Raw genomic sequence first — 25,030 nt, forward strand, 5'->3', positions numbered from 1 at the left:
CCGCCTGCATTCACCTCCATTTTGCTCCTATCACTTGGAATGGCTCTGAAGGGGAGGGGGAGGGGAGGGGCCACTTGCATGTTGTATTCAGGCGCCTGCACAACTTAGTGCTTTGCACTCCCTCTAGCTATGCCACTGCTCACAATCACTCCAGTGGATGGCAACCAAAGGAAAAAGGCATTCCATGTGGACACCCAGTTCCCAGAGAAGAAAAACACTCTCCAAGCACACACACCCCCACACACCCCAAATTATGGCACGTGCACATAAGACATTGATTCCAGGTTGTGGGCTTCCCAGAAGCATCAGAAGCATCTGCTTACTTGCACATTTCTCAGCTTCTTCTTCCCTGAACCTGGATTCAACCCGGTTGTACAGGTTTCTTGTCATTCAAGGTGTGGTAAGTGGGAAAGGATTGCATAGATGTTTTCCTCGTACTGAGTTCAGCTTTCGACATACTCCTGACTGGAGAGAGTAATTGCCTATTGTACTGCACCAACTGTACATTTCAATTTGCATTTCACGTACTGCACATGCCAAATGCACTAAGCAGATTGAAATGTAGACTTGGTGGAGTGCCATAGGCTATCATTTCATATTTTTTTTTGTCATTGGGGTAATGACTTTCCTTGTAGGGGTTAGCCCAGGTGAACCTCCGTATGAGATCTGCAGTCAGGTTCTGAGGTCTTTCTCATTGACCCATCACCAACGAAAAGGTTGTTCGTGGAGACAAGACAAGGACCTCTTCATGTGTGGCATCTACAGTAAGGAATGGGCATCTACAGCAGGTTCATCTAGCCCTCTAAACAGGCTCTTAACCCATTTTTGCCCAGCCCACAGGTGTGCACATTTGGTCCCTGTGGCTTTTATGCAATGTTGGGCAGGAACGGCTTAAGAATGTCTTATTCTGGTGAGCATTTTTTGTTGAGAGTCTGTGGTGATACCTATTTGACAGCACAAGCCTTTCCTGTGCACCATGCTGTGATGCAATGGCACCAGAACAGTCTCTGCTGTATCCAGTGAAGGGAAAGAGGCTGCTCGAAGTCTCCCTGAGATAAGGGGACCATCATCCGCTTTTCCCAAGGAAAGCCCCAGCAGCCTCAATGGGGCTACTCAGGTTTGCACCAGCAAAATAGCTAGCACAAGTCCGAGCAGCCTAGTGTCAGGCAATCTGGCCTAGGAAGAGGGATAGGATATTGCCATTGTCACTGCCACCAATCCGCCCTTCTCCCTGTCTTCCCCTGTCCCATTACACCCACTCTCATTCTGACCTCCCCCTGCCCCTCCACCTGCCTGCGTGGAGCTTCCCTGCTCGAGTACAGGTTGGTCCTCTGCTTACCGCCAGCGCAACAATCGCCGCAAGGTGCTTGATCCACATTTGTGAGAGTGTGCGTGCTCATTCCGCGGGCCCAAGGCCAGTAAGGATTGGGCGGTAAAATATGTCTGCCAATAGGGCGGGAGTATTTAGTTTGTGTTGTTTTTAATGATGCTATTTTCACTGCTTTTAGGTGAGCCCAGCAGTTCTGAGCAACTCAAGAGCCTCGCCTCACCTTGCCCAGCTTCTGCTGGAGTGTCTTTCTTGGTGCTTGATTGCAACATGGCCTTCTTTTGCCTTCTGCTTTGGCCCTCTACTTGACTGTAACCCAGCACCCAACCTTGGTCCAGACTTGACTGTTCTTCCTATCTCTGGCCCTCTGTTTTTCACCCACTCATGCCTGAACTGGGCCTTCCTCCCATAACCACTCTCAGCTATGGTATCACAGATTTCCATTTACAGACATCCATCTCAGGGATTCTATCAGGGGTTGCAAAACAATATGCTGGGCATACTTTTAAGAACATCTCCAATTTAGACAGAACAGGACATGTAAAGAGATGTCTAGGGACTAGACACTCCGTTTTTAACAGACTGAATGTCACATATGACAGCTTGCCTATTACAAAGAAGCCACAATGTACCCAAAAAATGACCAGGGCCTCTTTTTTGAGCCTGGCAGGTGAAACAACAGGTTGACATTTACTGACATTTGCGAAACAAACACACAAAAACTAATTTAAAATTAAAAGAAAAAAAAAACAACTCCATCTGCTCTGAATTTTTGCTAAACTGAATAATACGTGTCAATAATTTGGTTTTGAGTAAAACGGCATAAAAGACACTATGTTAATTGACTTTGGGAGACATGTATCAATTAAGGCAATAACAAGTGCTGGTGCATGCAGAAATAGCCAATTACAAGTGGACATATAATTCAGGTGGTACTTTAAAAAAAACTGATGAAAGTTTTGATCTTTGACTTTACATTTCCCTCCCCAATCTGCTGAGAGCTTTACTCGGTGACTCTCTGTTTTTGAATTGGCACCAGCATAACCGATATGAATAAATCTTTGTGACAGGCTGCATTTATGAGCTGTCACATCATGCGGGATTTCTTAGTAATAGGCCTGAGCTCCAAGGAAGACAAAGAGCACTGTAAATTGATAGCCTGTGTGTAAGGCAGTATGGTTACTGGAAAATGATATTTGAGGTCTTGCGGCCCCCACGAACACAGTGCAGATTTGCATGGCAAATAATAGCAAGCGATATAACTCAATGGCCTAATTGACATGCCATTTCCCCCCTTCACCTGTCAAACGAGTTCTGCTTCCCCAACTTTTACAAAGTCTCATACCAGGTTTTGGCTTTCAAATCCATTTTCAGTGCCAAGAATCAGCCACAGTGTACAACACAGTAAATGGAAGAGTTTCTCTAAGCATGTGCAAAGTGCATTCTCTGTCTACATACACCACACACCTGGGGTAAGGGGAAAGCATTTTTAGGTAGTGGTGTCACTAAGGGAGTGGGGGACGGATGCGGACTGCACTAGGTCACACTTGGGAAGGTAACACCACTATTTCATGTGAATGTTCATGCAGAATGCCATGAAACAAACCATATTTAAATATCTGTATTCTATCAAACATTATGGACAAATAGCCAGAAAAGGAAAACACAACTGCCTTATGTAACAAAAAAATGGATTTCTTTAACTCAGAACTGACCAGTGAGACTGATTGTTCCAAGAGCCCATGAAGTATTTTTAGGACACAGCAGGGAACCAATGAGGTGTTAGTATAAGTCAGCTGTCATTTCCATGTATCAGAGAGCTAACTCTCTTTCTGTTGTGTGAATGTCATCGAGTTAGCCACTGGCTTTTGGTACTGATTTCTTGGGTGACATGTGTTGGTCTATATTAAAATAGGGCGCAATCCTGACCCATATTTGGGGTGGTGCAAGTCCCTTGCGCCAGCCCAGGAGGGCACATTTGCACTTCCCCGAGGGAAAGCCAGGCCGGCGCTCAGAGAAATGCCAGAGGCTGACGCAAGCCTCCGCACCGGCTTCCTCTTGAATGCTTGTGTAGGCCTGGCTGGGCCAACACAAGCACAAAAGGTAGGCGGGGGAGGCAGGAGGAAGGCACTCCTGGGCAGGGGGAGGGCAGGTGGTGGGTGATCCCGGGGTGGGCAGGCAGGGAGTGGGAGGCGGGGCTGGGATCTGGCAGTTATGCCAGATCCTAACCCCCGTTCCCAGGGAGAACAGAGTGGCTTTAAGCCGCTCTGCTTTCCTTGGACTTGCGCCACCTCTTGAGGAGGAGACCCATAGTGGCCAGCAGCCCTTACCTGGAGGTAAGGGGAAATGTTTCCCCTTACCTCTGGCTGAGCTGCTTCTGGCCACTGTCCTGCGCTGGATACAGCCAAGCCTCCTGTGACATACCAGGTGACACAAATCTTAGTGACGCCTCTGGCTATAGGCACTGTGTCCTCCATTGTATCTGGCCACCCTGACCCAGCTTCTTTAGTTCCTGCTTGGCTCAGAGCAGCAGAAAGCATTCAGCAACTCACAGGATCCATTGTTACAAGGTAGCATTGCCTTTGCCACAAGATAAAATAATTATTAGTTTGATAACAATCTTTTAAAAGAGAGAGGAAAATTGTGCACTGAATATACAATGGCAGCAGTATAATCACACTGCCACAGGTCTTTTCTGTACTGTACCTGAGTTGCTCAGACCAGCTCCCTGATCTGTTTGCCTCTCAGGGGTCTCATGGCTGAGCAAATCAGTGCACTAAATCCATAAAAGTTTCTGATGTCAATAGGCAAGGGGGTTGGAGTGAAGTTTCAAACAAGGCATACTGGGAATGGACCCAGTCGGGGAGAGCAAGTGTTTGCAATTCACCAGCCTGCCGGTAGTGTTCTGCTTAATTGGGAAAACAAAATCATTTCAAAAATCTCTGTTGAGACATCAGCTAGTTCTCTGCAAAGTAGCTGTATGGCCCTTATGTTGGCATCCTTCAGTCTCGGAAGACTATGGTATCGCACTCTGAATGGTGGTTCTGGAACAGAGTGTCCTCTCCAGTGTGTGAAGCCTGGGTAAAGAAGGTATGGAGGATAGGCTGTTTCCCATGCAGCAAATCCCCCCTCTCCACATCGCTGAAATGGTCCAATGGAAAGGCAGAAGCCAATATGGTTGGTTCCAGCGGCGTCGCAGGAGTTGCCAGAACGTGACTGTGTTCAACCATGAACTGCCTCAGGGACTCCGGCTCCGGATTTTGCCTCGAGGTTGACTCCTGAAGCCTTTTCCATAACTGGATGTAGCCACAAGGCAGTGGAGGTTTGCGATCAGAGTTTTCCTTCTCTCAGACGAGCTCCCTTCCCAGGCTATCAAGTCCCATCTACCTGGTGGCTGTTTAGTCACCTCTTACGACAAGTACAGCCAAACTGAGGGCCTATTCTTATCCCCCAGCCCCCAGCGGGAATGGCCCTGTATGGCCCTAAATGCTACTTAATGGCACAAGGACATCTCCAGCTCCCAGAATTTGTGAGCCGCAACTTCCTCTTGCTCAGGTTCCTCTCTCTCTCTCTCTCTCTCTCTCTCTCTCTCTCTCCTTACTAAGCAATATCAGAGGTTTTCTAAAGGGCATATATTCTATTTGTACAGTCTGTAATGCTTTCCCCTATTATTCCAGACCTTCCCTGTATCCATGTAGCTTGATTAAGGGCACAATTCAAACTGCACCATGGGCTGGCGTAAGTCCCTTGTGCCAGCACAGGAGGGTCCCAAAGTGCCGTAAGGCACATTTGCACCTCTTTGAGAGTTGGCTGGGCCAGTGCAGGAATGCGCGCTAGTCCATGGAGGCTGACTCTAGCTTCCATGCGAACTTTAAAGGGAAGACTTGCACCAGCCAAGCTCGGCCAACACAAGGGTCTGGGGAGGGCGGGGAGGAGGTGGGAGGGAAGCTTTCAGAGCAGGGAGAGGGCAGGCAGAGCAGGCAGGGAGTGGAAGGCAGGGCTGGGACCCAGCAGATATAACAGATCCTAACCCCCTTTCCTGAGCGGCAGGGAACGGCTGCAAGCCTCTCTGCTTATGCTACCTCCTGAGATGGTGCAAGTCCAAGGATACCCACCAAAGCCACTTTGGGCCCCTATCTTGCACTGGGTACAGCACAGGCCTCCTGGCCTACCTGTTCCAACACAGGATAGGATTGTGCTGCATGTTGTTCAAGGCATCTACAGGCACTGCAATGCAACTCACTGGCTCCTGGTCTCTGCTTATAGTATGCTGAGGACTGGATTGTATGGAGTGATATGTGAAAGCAGTTTGTAAAAGTGGGCAGGATACACAGGGTCAGGGGAGGAGACATGTTGAGGGCAGGAAAGACCCAGTATTGGCAGTGGCATCTACACTGATCTCCCTTCCAGGCCTTGATCCCCTGACCCAGGTCCACTCAGACTAGCTGGGGCAGATCGACCCATCAGTTAACTGGGGCAGGGAACAAATGTTCCTTTACTCTGAGAAGGCTCAAGGACCTGAAATTCCCCCATGGGACACAGCATATACCCTGTTGGTGCTAGTGCATCAGAGCCTGGGGTGTTAGGTGGGACTGGGCTGTCACTGTTTCCCTGCCCTGTTTCTAGTCTGCTTCACCACCGACTCTCTGCAAGCTAATCTTGTCCCAGAGAGGTGGATAAGAAACCCTTTGAGAAAAATTCTTCTTTCTCCAGAGTCAAAATGCAGTGCCCAGATGGAGAAAGGACTTTGGAGTGGATGATGTTCATTGAGATTTCTTGCCATATGCTGTAAGACAATCTCTCATTAGCTGGGCGGAGAAGAGACTGATATCAGCTCACTAGGCACCTTTTATTGAGACTGTTCAAAAACACTTTTCTACGTGATGCTCACAGGGACCCCCTTACCTCCCTCCCTGTAGATTTAACTGAGCCCTCTCTACACCAACCAGCTCTGCCATGGTCATGGGATGTGCACATCTCTCTCAGTCCCTTGGACTCCCCAATGAGGATGTCTAAATAACAAGCAGCACAATTCGAATTGAGGGCTCACTGAAAAACATCCAGCTTTCTATCAGCTGTCCCTTTATGGTGCTGGGAATGCTTCGTCAATGGAAAAGGAGCGCTTTGAAGTAAGAGCCATTTCCTAGGAATCTTGCCCTGCTGGCAGCGCAAAGTGCTTTAAGGTATTTTCCTTAGACAGCATAATGCTTTCCAGTATCTATTAAGTACAATTATCTGCCAGTCCAAAGGAACAGGATTGTGTGTTAAAGATCAGGTAATGCTAAGAAACAGGATACTCTCATTCGCAATGTTGTACCTCCCCTGGGGGCTGGGGGATAAGAATAGGCCCTCGGTTTGGCTGTACTTGTTGTAAGAAGCGACTAAACAGCCACCGGGTAGATGGGACTCTTTAGCCTGGGAAGGCAGCTCATCTGAGAGAAGGAAAACTCTGATCCCAAACCTCCACTGCCTTGTGGCTACATCCAGTTATGGAAAAGGCTTCAGGAGTCAACCTCGAGGCAAAATCCGGAGCTGGAGTCCCTGAGGCAGTTCATGGTTGAACTTTGCAGATAAAGGTGTTTTCACTCTCTCTGACCTGGATACCACTTTACCGGTGTGGTGCTTGAGGTGTCTATTGTTTCTTTTTATCAGGTTCCTAGAGATGCCTTCCCATTTGTTTATTCCTAACCCGAATATAAGAAGGGCCCTGGCAAATCAGAACAAGATTCATCTCGTCTTTCCCACAGCAATCACCCAGATGCCTCAGGGAAGCTCAGAGGTTAGATACGTAGGCAAATCACCAGGCAATCCCAGTTCCTGGTATTGAGAAACATACCACCTTTGAACCTCAAGGAAGTACACTGTGATTATAACCAGTACTCACAAATATACATGTCCTCCATGAACTTTTCTTGTCCCGCCCAAGGATGTGGACAGGATTTGTTGAGCCTGCCTAGTTAAATAAAATGTCCAGAGCAGGACTTTGTCTGATCTGCAAAGGTTACTTAATGCAATCCTGTACACACCTATGTGGGAGTAAGATCCACTGAACCCAATGGAACTTACTTCTGAGTAGACATGCATAGGATTGCACTGTAAGAGTGGGTTATATACCAACTACAGTAGCCCCTCCTCATTTGCGAGTTTGAAACCTGCGAATTTGACCCGGCGCAGGTTCTGAACCCATGTAGGATGGGCCCAGAGGACCTCCCAGATGCAACTGGTCTCTGGCATACATTCTGAGTCACAAGGAGGCTGCATGCATGTGACCTTCCCACACCTCAGGTCCGACCATGGATTTCATTATCCTCAATTTTTGGCATCCATGGGAATTCTGGGAATGGAGCCCCCACGGATGCTGAAGGCAGACCTGTATGTTAAAAGAAACAGCTGTGTGCTGAGGCATCTTGAGATACAGGAAGCTGGACTAGATGGGCCTTTGGCCTGATCCAGCAGGGCTCTGCTTATGTTCATATGTTTGCATCCTTCACTTAAAAAGCCACCTCTGGACCCCTGATTTAAATAATTACCATCCTGTATCAAATATTCCATTTTGGGGGGCACATTGTCTTTGAGGTGTTTGAGCCCATTGTGGTGACCTTTCTCTGGTTTTCCTGGTTGAAACAGATTTTCTGGATCCCTTTCGGTCTGGCTTCTGACCTGGATTTGGAACAGAAATTACCTTGGTTGTCCTACTGAATAATTTATATCAGGGGACAGTGTGACTCAGTTGATTCTCCTGGATCTGTCTGTGGCATTTCAACCATGGAATTTTTCTAGGCCACCTTTCAAGGCTAGGGCTGAGGGGGTGAGGGCAACATTTTTTGATGGCTCCATTCATTCCTACAGGTCCCAGAAGGTGGTCCTGGAGAACAACTGCCCTTCCCATAGCCATTGGTATATAGGGTGCTTACAGTGTTCCATTTGTCCTGCATATTTCTCAGTATGTATTATTACTGATGCACTAATGTATTTCGTTCCTGATGTTGAATCTTTTTTACTGCTTCATGAATTTTTATGCCTCTGTGTTATTTAATTACTGTTGCTTACTTGTTTTGGGTTATGTTGAGGTGTTGATGTTTTATTACTGTCAGCTGCTTTCATTCTTGGATGATGAGGCAGATCCATTTTAAAATAAATAAATGGATAAAATTAAGCTTACAAAGACACACAATGGAGGCAAGTATACATGCCAATATAATGTGTTGGAGAAATGAAGACCCAGAGTGCCTTGTTGACACAAGTGAACCTAAAATGGCTCATGCTATAAGCCACTACTTTCCTTACAGCTTTGTAAAAACCCACGTAGCTTCTGTCAAAATTAAAAGCTTTATTGCAAGAAGATGCTTGTGAGTTAGAGATACTATACTTGAACATACACCTTGTCCTTGTCTTATTATTCCAGCAAAGCTTGAAAATCTAGCTGCACCAAGCTACATCAGTAGTAAAGTTGAAACACTATGTCTGAGGCAGGCCAATAAGTTTCTGGAGGTCATGTTTTTTTAAATGTTGGGTGATTTAGAAGATGGAGAGTCAAGGACAGTTACTGTGCAGGTTGGCATTATATAACTGAATTCTTATAACATGGGCGGTACACATGCTTAATTTTAGGTACCAGAAATATGGTCAAATATAGTAGTGGGTTGTGCTTCTTTTATTAATGTCATAGATACGCATAACAGGCACAAAAGCACCATTGTTAAGGGTGTTCATCCTTTCACAGCTAACCTGTGTCAAGGGAGAAGACAGCGTGTCCCAGGTAATTGCTCTATAAAATAAAGATAAGAAGAAAGTCTCTAAAGTGGGGGCTGCTAGTGTTTCAGAGGGCGATTTCTCCACATTCAGAACGCTGATGGGCAGAAGGCTTTTAACACAGCGTTCTTCAACCTGTGTGGATCTTGACCCCATTAGGGTTGTTCGCCTGGGGCTTTCTGGCCAGGGCTAGAGATTCTTTGGATTCTGAGGAAGAAGCAAGTCTAGTCCAAGGTTGGCGTAAAAGCGTTTTATTTGTCTAAAAGCTTTATTTGTCTAAAGACAAATCAACTAAGAACATCGATTTACAGGAGAACCTCTAGGCATCCAGAAGCATCACTAGGAATAGATTGACAGCATTTCAGGCAACTCTATGGGTGGCACAACCTGCCATTGTCCAGCAAGGTCCAAGAGCAAAGCAATGGCCAAATGCAGGGTCTTATATAGGCTAGCAGTTTACTCTGGGAGACACACAGAGGATGGTTGACAGGCACACAAGATGGAAGATGTTTGTCAGGCCTTGCACTGGCCATTACAGGTTACATTAAGCCTCATTTGGGGGGTCACAACAACCTTTCAAAGCCTGTGCAAGAAAAAGCTTGGATCCAATCCAATAATGGTGCTCCCTTATCAAAACGGAGTTCTTGGTATAATCCTGCACAGCCTTTTCTTGCTGTCTTGCCCTGCAGTTCCTAAGGCAGGCCCTGCTCAGACTGCTATCTCACAAGGTTGTTGTGATGACACAAGAAGGAGGGGGACATGGGAAGGACTGGAGCTAATGGATTGGGTCCTGGCAGGGTGGCCAGGACCCACCGCTGGGGACCCACCACTGACCCTACCACCCTGCCTTTTATTTATTTATTTATTTATTTGGGCCATGGCACAAGAAAGGCTAGAGACCACTGCCTTAACACATAAAAGTATAGAAGATACTGCACTGACAAAATTCAGGACAATTCGCCATTAACTTGATGTTTATTTGACTATTTTCTATTGTCACACACATACTGCATGCTGAGCTGTTGCCCCTCAGCTATTGCCCCTCATCTCAATCCCTCAAGAAGAATCACGGCTTTGTCATATTTTGGAAGCCTTCATAAGTGAAAGGTGGCAAGTTGGGTAAGCAAGCAGCTACTTTCGGCAGGCATGCAAGGTGGTTGACGTCACAGGAAGTGGGGTCCTGCTCACTGGTAAGGAAAACACTGTCAGGAGAATACATGGATGGGTCATCGTCATAGTAGTTGTACGGTCTCAGAAGGAAGCCAATCACATTTCCAAGTGTTACTGTGTTGGGTATGTCTTCAGAATGTGGAATATGCAAGAAGCCAACGGTGATCCAGGCAACCAGATCCTGATGAAGGTAGAAGAAAAAGACAATGTTATTTGATTATCTAAGAGGAAAGCCTGAGAAGGGGAAATGGCGCAAAGATGATGCAGGAGCAGACTTGGAGAAACCGAGCCACGGTAGTACAGCAAATGTTGAATGAAGATCCTTTGGGGTCCTACTAGGCTATATCTCTCGTTGGGGGTAAAGCCGTATAGTTACGAAGGGTGAGTATATTTCTTATTTGCTACAGTTACACTAATTAAGCGTTTCTCAAACTGTGGGTCAGGACCCACTAGGTGGGCTGTGATCAATTTCAGGTGGGTTGCATAGCACCTAGCTCAGCCACCATTGAAAATACAGAGCTGAAAATACAGGATACAGAGCTGCTGGGTAAGGCAGGCTCCTGAAGGGAGAGAGACATGGTGCTTTGCCTGAAATGGGTGGGCAGGTGGGATACTGGAAAGGGAGGAGGGCTGTGTGGCTGGAGAAGGATCCAAGTCTGCATTCTGCTTTGACTTCTGAGCTGGAATGTTTGAACTCCGAGCTACGCAAAATAACAGCATGAGTGCGCTGTGTAAAGGAACCTCTGGCTGAATGTGGCTTAGGTCTGAAGCCTAAACTGATGATGTCACTTCTGGCCATGACATCACTTCTAGGTTAATGACATCACTTCCAGTGGGTCCCAACAGATTGTCATTCTAAAAAGTGGGTTCTGATGTTAAAAAATTTGAGAACCACTGCTCTTTTATCTTTTCCTTTGTTTCGCAATGTACAGCCATCATTTTTAATTAATTATTTCTTTCTCATTGGTGGGTCATTACTTTTGTATTTGTTATTTTTCTGAGTTTAGGTGTCGGTTTTTTTAATTGAATGTTTTCTCTCTGAAATGGAATACTTATAACGAGTAGATAAGAGGGGTTGTTGGAGATATAACATATTTATGGGTGGAAATTTAGATTATTAAGATATAAAGCTGTAAGTAATCAGAACATTCGAATTTGCCCATGCTACGTTATTAGAAGTATTCTTTGGATTTTTTACATATATATCGCTTTTTAGAATATTTTTTAGGAATCCTTAATGTTTGTTTGTTTTTGTTTTCTTGTTGTTTGTTACTGGGTTTTTCTTTTCTTTTTTTTCTTTATTATTATGAATTAATGAAATTAGAATGTTTTCTTGTCAATTATAGCCTTTTCCTTGTCATTTGGAAAAAACACATGTAAGGAAGATCTTTGATCTAACGTGAACAACCTAGCATGCACCTTTTGCACTGAAGGTGCAAAAGATCATGAGCTCTCTTAACAGATTCCAAGCCTACCCTGGCCAAGTTAATGCGAATATGTGTTGGGGAGAATGAACAGGTATGTGTAGGAAAGGATAAGTGACCAGAAGGGGGTACTTAACCCCTCCTGCACTTGCCAATACTTCCCTGCAAATGCCTCCAATGGATTTTGTCTCCAATCAAGCTTATGCCCAGTTTTGCAAACCACCTGGGGGAAAAACGGTGTTCAAAATGACCATTTGGAGAGCGTTTGGAGGGTAAAGTAATAGGTGACGGTTTAAGTGCACCTTCATTCATATGGCTTCTCCTTTGCAGCTACCCCACATACTGACATTCAAGTTAACCAGATTTAGAGAAACTCAGATTTGCCATGTTATGTGTGTTTCTACACATAAAATCTGTAAAAGGTGTTACGACTCTCTTCCCCATTACACTCCATATGCTAGACCAATTTTAACAAACGGACGTTATGTGAGGTGGGGGGAACAGATGGGCCTAGCATCCAGTTCCAAGTTGTGGTCCTCACCTTATTAGTAACAGGTGTCACCCTTAACCATGGATTCAGTATCCATGGTTCTCTGTACCCCCCCATGCCCACGACCTTCTTTTTTCTTCATTAGCAAGCAGGGTTTTGTTTTCTTTTTTAGCTTTTGCAGATGCTAGAATAGGAACACAACAAGCAGGCAGGCAGCCTGAATGCTAGGGGGACACAGTCAGAATGTTGACAGGAAGCCGCAGCCTGCGGGCTGCCTGGCTGCTGGTTGCATTCCTGTTCTAGCATCTGTAAAAGCAAGGAACAAAGATAGTACTAAGTGCTATCTCAGTACTACTAAGAGATAGTAGTTCTCAGAGTGGCTGATTGGCCAAGGACACCTTGATTATGAATTTGTTCCAGCTGTAGGTTTCAGGTTGGGGTGACCCTCCATGAGTGACTTGCCTGACTGCATGTACACCACTAGAACCTTTAAGTGATTCTAATTTCTAATTGGTTGTTGAGCTCAAGTCAGCTATATGAATCACCTGTTAGGAACATCCTTTGTCTTAGTTCTTCTATGGCCTGTGGGACCTGAGCTTTGACCACTCTGTCCCAAGATGGATGACCCTGACCACAGCAGGGCCGGGGGAGGGACAGATGGACTGAGATTTATTGATGTGAAACTTCTGATGAGTGATAGTATTAGCTTTTATTATTTTAGTTATGGTGTGTATTGTATGCGCTCTCTAAATTCCTAAATCTGTGCCTAAGCAAAGTGCCTGTCTTATGTTATTCTCTATCCTTTAATAAATCTTATCTATTTACAGCTGTGTGGATTATTGGAATCCAGGAAGGGGGAAACTGGTGGTTTTGGGCTTCCAGTGACTCGGTCTTACACTATCCTGATGCCCATTAAGTGTGTCTGACTTCCTGATGCAAGCCGAGTGGGGACTCTGGCTGGGAAGTCAAGGCTTTGGAGGGCAAAATTGACCTGTTGGTATGGTCTGTGAGCTCCTCAAGTTGAGAGAGCAATTGGCAGTAAGCAGAAGCTGGTTGAGTAATTAGAGGGTGATTGGGTTATTGTCCTGCCAATTGCCTGACTTGTGAAAAGCTTCTTCTCACAGTAGGGGTGGTGGTGGCTGGAATGGGTCCCCCACAAATATGGAGGGGTGCCAATATAAGTTTTGTCAGCAACCTAGAGAGAGCACAACTCACCTCATTGACAATGGTCTCATTGTTTATGAAGTCAGCAAAGGCAACTGAAGGTGACCATGGGTCCATTTGGTTATAGGGACAAGTACTGACAGGTTCTGACTCTTTTCGCTTGGTGACTGCCAGCTTGTACCTAAGAAGCAGAGTAAAACAGAGTAAAACAGAATATTGCTGATACTCACTTCTCACTTTCCTAGTCAGGATGCCCAGTGATACATTGCTATTTGTCTTTGGTCATGGCCCACAGTAAGCAGCTCCCAATCTGGTGGTTGATGTCCAAAAATGGTCTCTGCAGAATCTTTTATTCATTTCTCCTCCAACATGACTACAGCTTTGCAAAGACTCCAACCAAAACTTCTGAAAAATAACAGCAGGATCCATGCATTCTCCCCCCCCCTTCCCACCCCAGCAGCTAATTTCTAAACAGAAGAGATGACAAGAAATCACAGATTTGTGAGGATACGTGGAGGTGAGTGAAAAGTAATTGGCACGTGCTGGGCATGTGCTCCTTCACATGTGGCACATAACTGAGCATGTGTTCCTTCACACGTTCCCTGGCTGCTCTCTGACATTAGGAGAACAATCCCTGACAAAGATTAACCCACTATCCAAGCATATGGAATATTCTAAAGACCCAGGGGATTCACCTAACCCAGTGGTTAGACATACATTAGATGAAATCAGGTGAGAGACAGAGTGGTGGTCATATAGACCACAATAAAACTTTGAAGGTCCACTCTATATCATTCAAGTGCTTAAACCCACAGGTTTAGGGAACTCCAACAGCCAAGGTGAACAAACTGGGGGTCAGAGCCTTGAAATTAGTCACTTACCTTCCCCAACTGATGGCACGCTCCATTGGATCCGTTTCTGGCATGTGGTCCCCAGAAAAGCTGACTATCTGAATCCGGTAGCCGCGGTTAAGGCCCCACTTGTTTGTGCTGTTGGCTGCAAAATATATGTAGTTGGGCATCTTTTCATGAAGTCGAAAGGCAGCCTGATCTTCAGTACGCAAGACTTTTTTAACCATTCTCATCCGATGGATCTTATTCTGAGGGCTCCAAGGAGCCTTTACTGTCTCAAAAGCCATGTCGTTTGCAAGCAGGGAATTTTTCACACCTAGGGGGAAAAAAAACAAATTTAAAAAAGTACTGGAAAGACATATTCTTGAGTTGCTTACAGCCCTATCTGAACTAAATTCAGAGCTGGCATCCCAGCCCAAAGGAGTCTTGGAAGAAATGGATTTTCTGGACCCCTATCAATCTGGTTTCAGACCAGTCTTTGCGACTGAAACAGCCTTAGTAGCCCTGGTGGATGACCTATGCTGGGGGCTAGACAGGGGGAGAGCTTCCTTGTTGGTCCTGCTAGACCTCTCAGTGGTTTCGATACCATTGACCATGGTTCCCTCCTGGGCCGGCTGGCTGAGTTGGGGCTCAGAGGCACAGTACTGCAGTGATTCTGCTTCTTCTTGGCCAACTGTGCCCAGGTGGTGGTGCCAGGGGACTCGTATTCTCCACCCTGGCCTCTCATTTGTGGGGTTCCATCCTGTCCCCACGCTGCTTAACATGAACATGAAACCATAGGGGGAAGTCATCAAGAGATTTGGAATGGAGTGTCCTCAATATGTTGATGATACTCAGCTCTCTTTCTCCTTTTCATCATATCCCAGGGGGGCTGTTGAGGATGTGGAGCACTACCTGGAGGCAGTTGGGGTCTGGATGAGGGCCAATAAACTGAAATTAAATACAGAGGTCCTCTTGGTTCAGAAACTTGTGATGCAGGTATTAGACTATCAACCTGTTCTGCATAGGTTTGGTTGGCAACCTTCAGTCTCGAAAGACTATGGTATAAGCCTACAGCATCTGGTATTCCCAGGCAGTCTCCCATCCAAGTACTAACCAGGCCCAACCTACTTAGCTTCCAAGATCAGACGAGATCGGGCATGTGCAGGGTAACAGTTGCACTCTGAAAGATAAGGTGTGCAGCCTGAGGGTGCTTCTGGATCGACAGCTCCTCCTGGATGCCCAGGTGAGTGCGGTGGCCAGGGGGGCCTTCACCCAGCTTTGGCCTGTGTGCTGGTTGCAGCAGTACCTGTGTCAGTCTGATTGGGCAACAGTGGTCCATGCCTTGGTGACATTCCATTTAGACTACTGTAACGCACTCTATGTGGGCCCGCCCCTGAAGACGGTCGGAAATTGCAGTTAGTACAGAATGTGGAAGTCTATGTGGTTGCAGGGCCTCAATAGCTTAACTCAGGTGAGCTGCTGCTCTGGAAGATACACTGAATGCCCATTCATTTCCAGGCCCAATTCAAGGTGCTGGTACTTACCTTTAAAGCGCTGTATGGGTTGGGTCCATGACATCTGAAGGACCGCCTACTCCCATATAATCCTGCCTACCCTCTTGGGTCAAACAACTTCTGTGTTGAGAGTGTTGCTGCCAGGAGGGGTGCAGCAGCAAGAAACAGGGCCTTCTCATCTGACAACATCATGGAACTCACTACCAGAACATCTAAAATTTGTCCCTTCGGTAGAGAGTTTCCAGAGAGGCCTAAAAACATTTTTATTCACATTAGCTTTTGGGGGTGGGTAAGGGTGGAACATTCCTTTATTTATAATTGACACACACAGAAATACAAACATATAACGTACATTTAGGAGTGCTAAATACCATATACCATTACTAATTAATCATACCATATCTCCTAATCTACTGCTCATCTACTTCTAGCTTTTATTAATTTATCCATTTATTTATATAATATATAATAAATTTTCCCTAATGCCCTATACTATATTTTCTAAATACAGTAGAACGTCCAAAGTTGACCACCTCTCTATAATGACTACCTCCTTAAGTTGACCTAATTCTCACAGTATGGACAGACACTGCATATACACTATGGGAGACCAACCTCTCTATATTGACCACCTCCGTAAGTTGTATCTTGACCACTTCGACCATTGCACAGAGTATTAATTTACCCTCCATAAGTTGCCCATTGAACGCAATACTGTGGGCCTGTGTTTTGTCTGGTTTGTCCCATCTTGGAAATTTTTTTTTAACCTTATGAATTTTCAGGGGTTTTTTTAAACACTGATTGTGGGCTGTTTATTCTCTCTCTCTTGATATAGATGATATAAATAGTAAGCATCACAAGAGGATCAATTCTCATTGATATTTGCAATAAAACTTTTAAAAAATCCAATCTAAATAATAACTTGGCCTTGCATTTATTCTCCTGGGAGCTAAACATGATAATATTTAAATGCCTTTTTTCCCCATATGTTGACCAGCTCCCTATGTTGACCAATTTCCTCCAGTCCCTTGGTTGGTCAACTTAAATAGGTTCTACTGTATTCACTTTCTATGAATCGTAAACTAACTTCAATTGCTCATTAATATTAAAACAAAATAATCTAGACACCAAAATATAACATATAAAACAATTCTTCCATCTATTTCTAACTCTTCTACTCATTTATATATTTCTTACATAATATATAATAAATTTTTCCTAATTCCCTATAATATATTTTCAAAATATTCACTTTCTATCATCTCAATTAATTCAATTACTCATTAATATCAAAGAAAAATAATCTAATTTCCAAAACTATTATGGAACCAACCATCTCTTATAATATATTCTTTACCATTCTCCAATCTAATTTTCCAATTCTTCAATCTCATTCTCCAATTTAATTACATTTCTTTTTCTTTGACATAATAGCCACATATAAAACAATTCATCTACACGTTAACATTTCCAGCTATTTTTTAATACATTCTAATTCATATATATCAATTTCATATGTATTTTTTTTTTTAAAAAAAAATAGATTTTGACCATTATTTATTTATTTATTTATTTATTTATTTATTTATTTATTTATTTATTAGATTTGTATTTCGCCTTTCTCCCTGAAGGGCACCCAAGGGCACCCAAGATCCTCCAATTTTCTTTAACCTTCAGGTTAACCCTCAGGTTTCTTTTTCTTTCTTACTTTCCATTTTTTCTCCCGTAATATCTTTAATATTTGTTTATCTCTATAACAAAATCTAATAGGTCCACACTTTCTTATATAAAATATGTTCATTCTTCCAGTTAACTGAAATATATTTTCTCTTTCTTGTTCCAACAAATTTTGTATTTTGCGCACCCATGTTACTCTGTCCATCTGCACCTCCTCTCCATCCTGTTGACTTCTTCCTGTGTCCAATCTTCTGGTTTCGTCCCTCACCAGCATCCTTTCCGTTTTCTCACTCCCTTGCTTATCTTGTTTATCTTCTGCTTGTTTCTTCACGTCTTCCACTTGCTCCTTGCACACATCCATCTGATGGGAGAGAGTCTCTAAACTGGTCTTTGAACCTGCAAAGACCGACTCAACTGCTGTCTTCTCATTGTGAGCAATTTTTCCATATTTATCAGGATAATTTGAATCCAAATATCTGGAAAAGGTTAGGGTGGAACATTCCTCATTGTCTTTTATGTAATCTGTTTTTATTGTGTATTCATGTGTTTTTGGCTGATTATGTATTTTTTTGGTCACCACCTATGGGTTTTAAGAATTATTATATTACTGCTGTGCTGGTTTTAAATGATCAAAATTTTAACTTTTTAAAAATCATTTTATGCCCTGTTTTATGTATTATGTTTTGTAAGCCACCTTGAGCTTTTTGGAAAGATGGAATATAAATAAATACATTTCCATATGGTGATGTGGCAGCACTAGCATAGGCTATGCTGCATTGGGGAAGGGGGATTTTGTCTCCTTGATATCTTGAGGTAAGGGAACCTTTGTCCCCTAGCCCTGCAGTAAGCCGTAGCAGCCAGTTTGGGCCAATGCAGACCTGCACCAGTGATATTGCCACTGATCCTATCTACTTCCTGGGCCCAATCTACCCTTCCCCACCCCTGTTGCCGTCCTCCCCCCCCCCACCTGGTTCAACCCCTACCCCACCTGTTCCAGCCAGGCAGTTTTAGTTGCAGGCTGCAGGTTCTTTTGGATTCAGAGGAAGAAATATGCTCAGTCCAGTGTCAGGATGCAAAAGCACTTTATCTCTCTTAAGTCTAAAAAGCATCTAGAGCAGGGGTGTCCAAAGTTTTTGGCAGGAGGGCCACATCAGCTCTCTGACACTGTGTCAGGGGCCGGGGGGGGGGAAAGAATTTACATTTAAAATTTGAATAAATTTACATAAGTTTACATAAATGAATATATTAAAGATGAACTTATATGAATGAATGAAGGTCTTGCAATAGCTCAATGCCTATAAAAGGCCTTGCACAAAGCAAGGCTGGCTTTTCCTTTGCTGCCGCTGCTGCATCACAGATGTGAAAGAGCAAGCAGTGGAGGGAACTCTCATCCCACAGTTCACACGAGAGGTCAAACAGTCGCCCTCACGCTGAGAGAAGTTGCATTGGGCCAGTGCGGGCTTCAACAAATCTCCAGAGGGCCAGAGGCTCATTGGAGACTGGGGACTCCCTGAAGGCCGCATTGAGAGGGCTCAAGGGCCGCAAGTGGCCCCCGGGCCGGGGTTTGGGCACCCCTGATCTAGAGCAAAGCAAAGTATAAAAGTATTATAAAGTATAAAAGACTTATAAAGTATTATCAGGTGGACTCATGGAGCGACACAGCAGCATGCTGGTGTTGAAAATCAAGTCTCCAGGATGACCTAAGTTATTGCAACACTATATAGGCTCACTTACAAAACCTAACTCCATTGATTCCATAGGATCAACAGTTCATTATTTGCAAATTTGCTATCTGCAAGAGTTTCCTGAAACCTAACTGTAGTAGATACTGAGAACTGACTGTATGTATTATTGTAAATATAGCTATTGCCTGGGTTCTCATAATCTTATCAGACATGTGCAAAGACAATGGCCAGGCTGTTGCCAGCAAAACCATGCTCCTATCATTGGGTCCAGCTAAATTAATACACATTAAAAATAAACATAGCCAAGGGTTTTGAAGTGGACACTTCTTATCACATCATTCTCTTAACATCGAGCAGCTGTAGTGGCTAAGGTCCTTGGTTTGAGTACAACTTCTTTTTGCTTCTCATGGGAACAGCTCAGCGAGATGCAGGCAGTTCCCAGAGGCTGGGAGACACAGAGAAGATCATTAACAGGCCCACAAGGATGGAAGATGGTTGCTGGGCCTTGTACCAGCTGTTACCCCACCCTCCCCCACGTCTGTGCTGGACTTACCTGCTCCAGCGGGCTGTGGCCTTCCCACCGGCGCACCTTGGCCTTGCACTATCGCAAAGCCCCTGGGTGTAAAGGGCATAGAGGAAGAAGAAGGAGATGGGGTGGGGAGGAGGGCAAATCGAGGTTGGGAAGGGACATTATCAGTGTTAGCAGTGCCGTTGATATCCTATCCCCCATTCCCACCTCAATCCCCCAACCTGGGTTCACAAGGATTTGCACGAGCTAAATCACAGGCACAAGTCCACTCAGCAGGCAGGTGTGAACTTATTCCAGAGCAAGGGAGCAAATATTTCCTAACCTTGAAGAGGCCCCCAGGGCCCAAAACTCCCCTACAGAATACAGTGTGCACCCTGCCATGACAGCTGTATCACCACACAGGGAATCAGCTTGGATTGGGCTACCCCAGAGTTCCTACAGGTGGAAGGAAAAATTGGGAGACTTTTGTGCTTGTATTACAGTAAAAGTCCAAAATCCATTATTAGTCGTTCTAACTGGTAAAAACCAGAAGCAATGGACAGTTTTGGAGGTTTCTAGTATTGCCTAATAAAATCTAGAAACTACTGCACCTGGCAGGAAAAACTAGTTCCAACTAGGAAAATCCTATCTCCAATACCTTGAAAACACCTGGAGCTTCTCATTCTCCCTTACATAAGCAGTAGTTTTCTAGTTCTGACAAGGCAATACTAAAAACCTTGAATGCTGCTCAGAGCATGGTACATTCTAGTTCTTCCTAGGCAGCATTAGGTTCCTCCAACAATGCGTGGAACTTCTAGTTTTTACTAGACAGAGTCAATAATAACGGATTGTGAGATTTTAATAATAATGGATTGTGGGCAGGAGGTCTGGTCTAGAGGGTAGAGCCTCCGTTAGCCCGAAGATAACATCAGAAAGTCGCCAGTTCAAGGACACCGGCAACTCCCTGAACGGCTGAGAGTGGCGAGACCTTGAAGCAGCTGACAAGCCCAGCTGAGAGATTCCACCTGCTCTTGGTGTGAGCAAGAGCGTCTTGGCTGCCCTCCATGTGAGAGATGGAGCTGCTTGTCAACCTGCGTGGGAGAACTGGAGGCCAGAAGTGAGACCAAACCAGGAAGATCCATCTGAAATGTTGTTGGTTCTTGAAAGAGAGAACCTCTATGATTGTAAAATCCCCTTGAGGGGTTTAGAAATGCCTGCCTATGTAGACCACCTTGAATAAAGCCAGAGGAGTAATCCATTGACCAGAAAGGCGGCATATAAATACCTAGTTGTTGTTGTTGTTGTTATTTTACCATAACATATGCATATAATTTGTAAATCAGTGCATGAATTTTGATACACACAGACCACCACCTTTCTGTTTTCCTACGGTCAAACCACATGGTATTTCTATTCATGGTCAACCTTTGTTGTAGAACAATGCTTTCCAAACTTTTTAGCACTGGGACCCACTTTTTAAAATGACACGCTGTTGGGACCCACCTAAGTTTACCAGACTTTAAAAATATCCACAGCTTCTGCTGGGTTCAGAGGATCCTCCAGAGGCGAGGAGAGCAAAGCTCCCCTCACCTCCGGAGGGGCTGCGCGGGGGGCTGACCTGAACTGCAGATAAGTGAATCCATGGATGAGGGATCTGTGGATATGGGGCCTCCTATACTGCTTTTTCCTTTACATTTTGGAAGGCAAGTAAGGTATGATAGCTGCCCTTTATACCAACTAGAGTAAGTTATTAGGAGACGAAACCAACATTATTGTAGATATTATTATTATTATTATTTTTATTATTATTATTATTATTATTATTATTATTATTATTAATTTATACCCCGCCTTTTTGCCCAACAGGCACACAAGGCGGCATACAACACTTTAAGAATACAAAAAAATACAACATTAAAAACAATCATTAAACAATTTACAATAATTAAAAAATCTAAAAACATAAAAGATATATTAGGCTGCAATCCTATACATACTTACCTGAGAGGATCTCCCACTAAATTTCTGAGTAATCTTGCATACGATAGCCTATGTATGCTTACTCAGAAATAAGTCCCACTGTGTTCAGTAGGCCTTATTCATCGGTAAGTTGCAAACAATTGTAACCAAACAGCCCAATGTGGTGATACAGCAGCACCAGCACAGCTTCCTGCAGGGGTTTTTGGCTGCTGGAGGTCTCTTCAAGGTAAGGGGACATTTGGGGTAAGCCCCAGCAGCTACTACAGGTCAACATGGACCTGCACTAGCTACAGACCTGGTGCAAGTCAGAACTGATACAGGCACAAGGATCAGGCCCAGGAAGGGGGTCTGGAATTGGTGTGCACCACTGCAAAACCTGCCCCCATCTGGGCTCAATCTGCCCATCCTCACCCCGTCTCCTCCACAATCTGAGCTCCCCCAACCCCTTTCCACCTCCCTGCCCTTCGCCATTCCTCCCCCTGCACTGGACTAACGTCATCTGGCAGGCCTCCTGACGTCCAACAGTGCACAACAGAAGGTTATGGCCTTCCCCCCAGTGTGCTGGCTGATTGTGCTGCCACAAAGTGCTTTATGGTTGCTTTTGCAGCAGCCTGTAGCAGCATGCAACACCAAAACACATGTTCCACAGGCGTTCCGGTTAGATAGGATTGGGCCATTAATGTAACTTGAGCTCTATACTGTCATGCAGACAGTGCTTGGGAAAGACTATAGCCTGGATAGTTGCACTTTCATGTAAACATATTTCTCAATTTGCCTACTGCTGAGTCTGATGCTGCTTCTTGGCTGAAGTATTTTGAAGAAAACTGCAAAGGCAGCACCTGCATGTTCCTGCAAAACATCATCTCCACTCATATTGCTGTAAAAGTCTGGGAATTCTGCTCCCCACTCCCACTCCCCCGCAACTACACCACTGGAGCTGGATCTCACAGAGGCTGCAGGGACCACCTGATCTTCCTTTTCAATGGTTTTCCATCCTTACTGTTAACAGACACAAGGATGTGGGAATGAAGAAAGTCATGTTCACAAGTCAGGAAAACTATAAAACACCGAACATATATTGTATGCCATAGACCAGTGCTTCTCACACCTTTAGCACGGGGACCCGCTTTTCGAATGAGAATCTGTCAAAGACCCACCGGAAGTGATGTCATGACCAGAAGTGACATCATCATCAAGCAGGAACATTTTTTACAATCCTAGGCTGCAATCCTACCCACACTTACCCAGGAGTAAATCCCATTTACTACCATTGATAAAAGCATATACAGAGTAGCCTGATAAAAATACAGATCTGTAACATTTCCCCAAATTCAGTCACATACCAGGGTGGCACCAAGCCTGATATATTAAAAATAAAATATTGAAATGAATGGGGACCCACCTGAAATTGGCTCGCAACCCACCTAGTTGGTCCCAACCCACAGTTTGAAAAACACTGCCATAGATTACGCCCAAAGAAGTGTGCTATTTCCAGGAGTCAAAAAACAATGGGCCGTTTCTCTCATTCTAAAAAGGAACGGCACTTAAAAAAGTAATTCTAGGCAGTCAGCAAGCAACTCTAAACAAGCATAGATGCTACTGCATATTTTTGAAAGTCAAAAATTAGACAGACACTTACCACCAACATCCATATCCACTTTGAGGTTAATATTGTGAGTGTGTATCGCTCCCAGTGTCCACTCTTCAACCCTGTTGCCAAATTCCGAGGAATCACCAAAGTAAAATGCAGACTGAATGTACCCAGAGGCATGGACCCTGACACCAACAGCTCCATTTTGGTGAAACATAAAATCTGAGATGTAGTCATAATTATCAACTGTGATTATGGATCTGAAAACCAGAACGGAATCGACCAACCCTCCATAAAAGGGCTTTTGTGCCCTGTCAAAATGGCGTCGCAAAAGCATCTCAGCATTCTCCTCAAAAATGCAGATGGAATTTTTGTGGGTGACAGGTAATGCAGAATCAAAGAAATAGTGCCTGTCCAAATAGGTGGCTAGGTAAGGACAATCGATGCCCTGGACAAGTGAGAAGGCATTATATCCAAGACCATAGCTTAAATCCATGTATCTGGTCATCATTGATGCTGGACTGTTAGAACCATAAATGGCACTTGCATCTTGCAAGCTTATCTCGTACACTATTCTCTCACCCTTAAACCTGATGTCAAAGACACGAGGCCCCCTGTTTGCCTCTATCCCGAAGGTAAAGCTCCAGGACATGAAGTCAACTTGGTTATTCCGGATGCGGTAGCGTGGTCCACGAGGTTCATAGTGCAATGGACCAGGTCCCGTGTGTGGAACACGTTGCTTCAATGATGAGTATCCCCCATCAGAAGGAACCTTTTTAACTTTGACCACTTGAACATGACCCTGATTGAACTGACTCTCAAGATCTTCCATGTTCTCAAAGTATTGCCCATTATAGAACACTTTGAGTACCTTCCACTGAGAAGGATCCAGACTACTGACATCCATCTGCATCTCCAATCCAGTTGGGTGCAAAGTGTAGCCAGAGACATTCTGGTAAAGAGTTAGCCATATTTTGCGGTCTCCTGATTTTAGCCCTGGTGGCATTCCACTGGTGTATATCAGGTTGGTTCCATTGAAAGCAATAACCTTGTTCATAAAGGTTGGAGCCTTGGGATATTCCTTATTCTTCAGAAACCTATAAACGTCTTCTGCCTCAGTTCTCAAAAAAACCCTTCTGTAATAAGGCAACTTCCCTCCATACTTCTGCACTGTGACATCTTGGTGATACATTGGCTCTGGAAGAGGACCCACCACATACTCTGTGATATTAGGAGCTTTCTGGTTTCCAAAATAGACCACAGCCAGAGCTTGTCGTGTGGGTCTGATGCCTTGGTGCTCCAGGAACTTCAGTACCTCTGCTTTCGGGGGCAACTGAAGGATGATGGAATAAATGCAGTTGTCAGATGATTTAGCTTCAGGAGCATCTACCAATAGCACTCCGAGGTTTTGTTGCAAGTAGTTCTTCACTTGTATCATCTCTCCAGGTTTTAAGTCATCAAATACCAGGCTGTGGGCATCATTGTCTGTCTCCTTTGAAAACACTTCCAGGTGCTGTTTCTCACAAACCATGGGCTTTCCTCCCCCACTTTGGAAGGCCCAGACTAGGATGAAGACTATAGTAGTGCAGATAGCCAGGAGTATACAAGCCCATTTCATGTTCATTTTCAGCAGATCTATAAAACAGGTTCCTCATGCTTTGAGGGACGATTGTCCAAACGCAGTTTGAATCAGCAGCTTGTGTATTTACAGTGCTGTAGGAGGGTCATCTAATGTTATAATGAAGGTAGGTGGAGACCTGCTATGTAATTTAAACACTATATAACCTCTTGCCTTTAGCAACTACCACCCCAAAGGTTGTTCTGAAAAAGTGATATACAAAGAGATCGGACAATGCATTCACACCTTAATGGATTTGTTCATGCATAATCTTCTTATAATGCATAATCATCACCT

At 44.5% G+C, this 25,030-nt stretch overlaps 1 protein-coding gene across 1 annotated transcript; it reads right to left on the reverse strand.

Annotated features, from left to right (window-relative positions):
- Positions 1–10,145: 10,145 nt before the first annotated feature.
- LOC136645292 (amine oxidase [copper-containing] 3-like) lies at positions 10,146–24,646 on the reverse strand. Its single transcript, XM_066621528.1, has 4 exons — positions 23,164–24,646; positions 14,209–14,494; positions 13,379–13,508; positions 10,146–10,430 (listed from the first exon to the last, which is right to left on the reverse strand). Exons 1-4 carry the CDS (start codon positions 24,644–24,646, stop codon positions 10,146–10,148), a joined length of 2,184 nt encoding a protein of 727 aa, XP_066477625.1.
- Between the last annotated feature and the right edge of the window lie 384 nt (positions 24,647–25,030).

This window comes from Tiliqua scincoides, chromosome 3 (assembly GCF_035046505.1).
Source record: "Tiliqua scincoides isolate rTilSci1 chromosome 3, rTilSci1.hap2, whole genome shotgun sequence".
NCBI lineage: Eukaryota > Metazoa > Chordata > Lepidosauria > Squamata > Scincidae > Tiliqua > Tiliqua scincoides.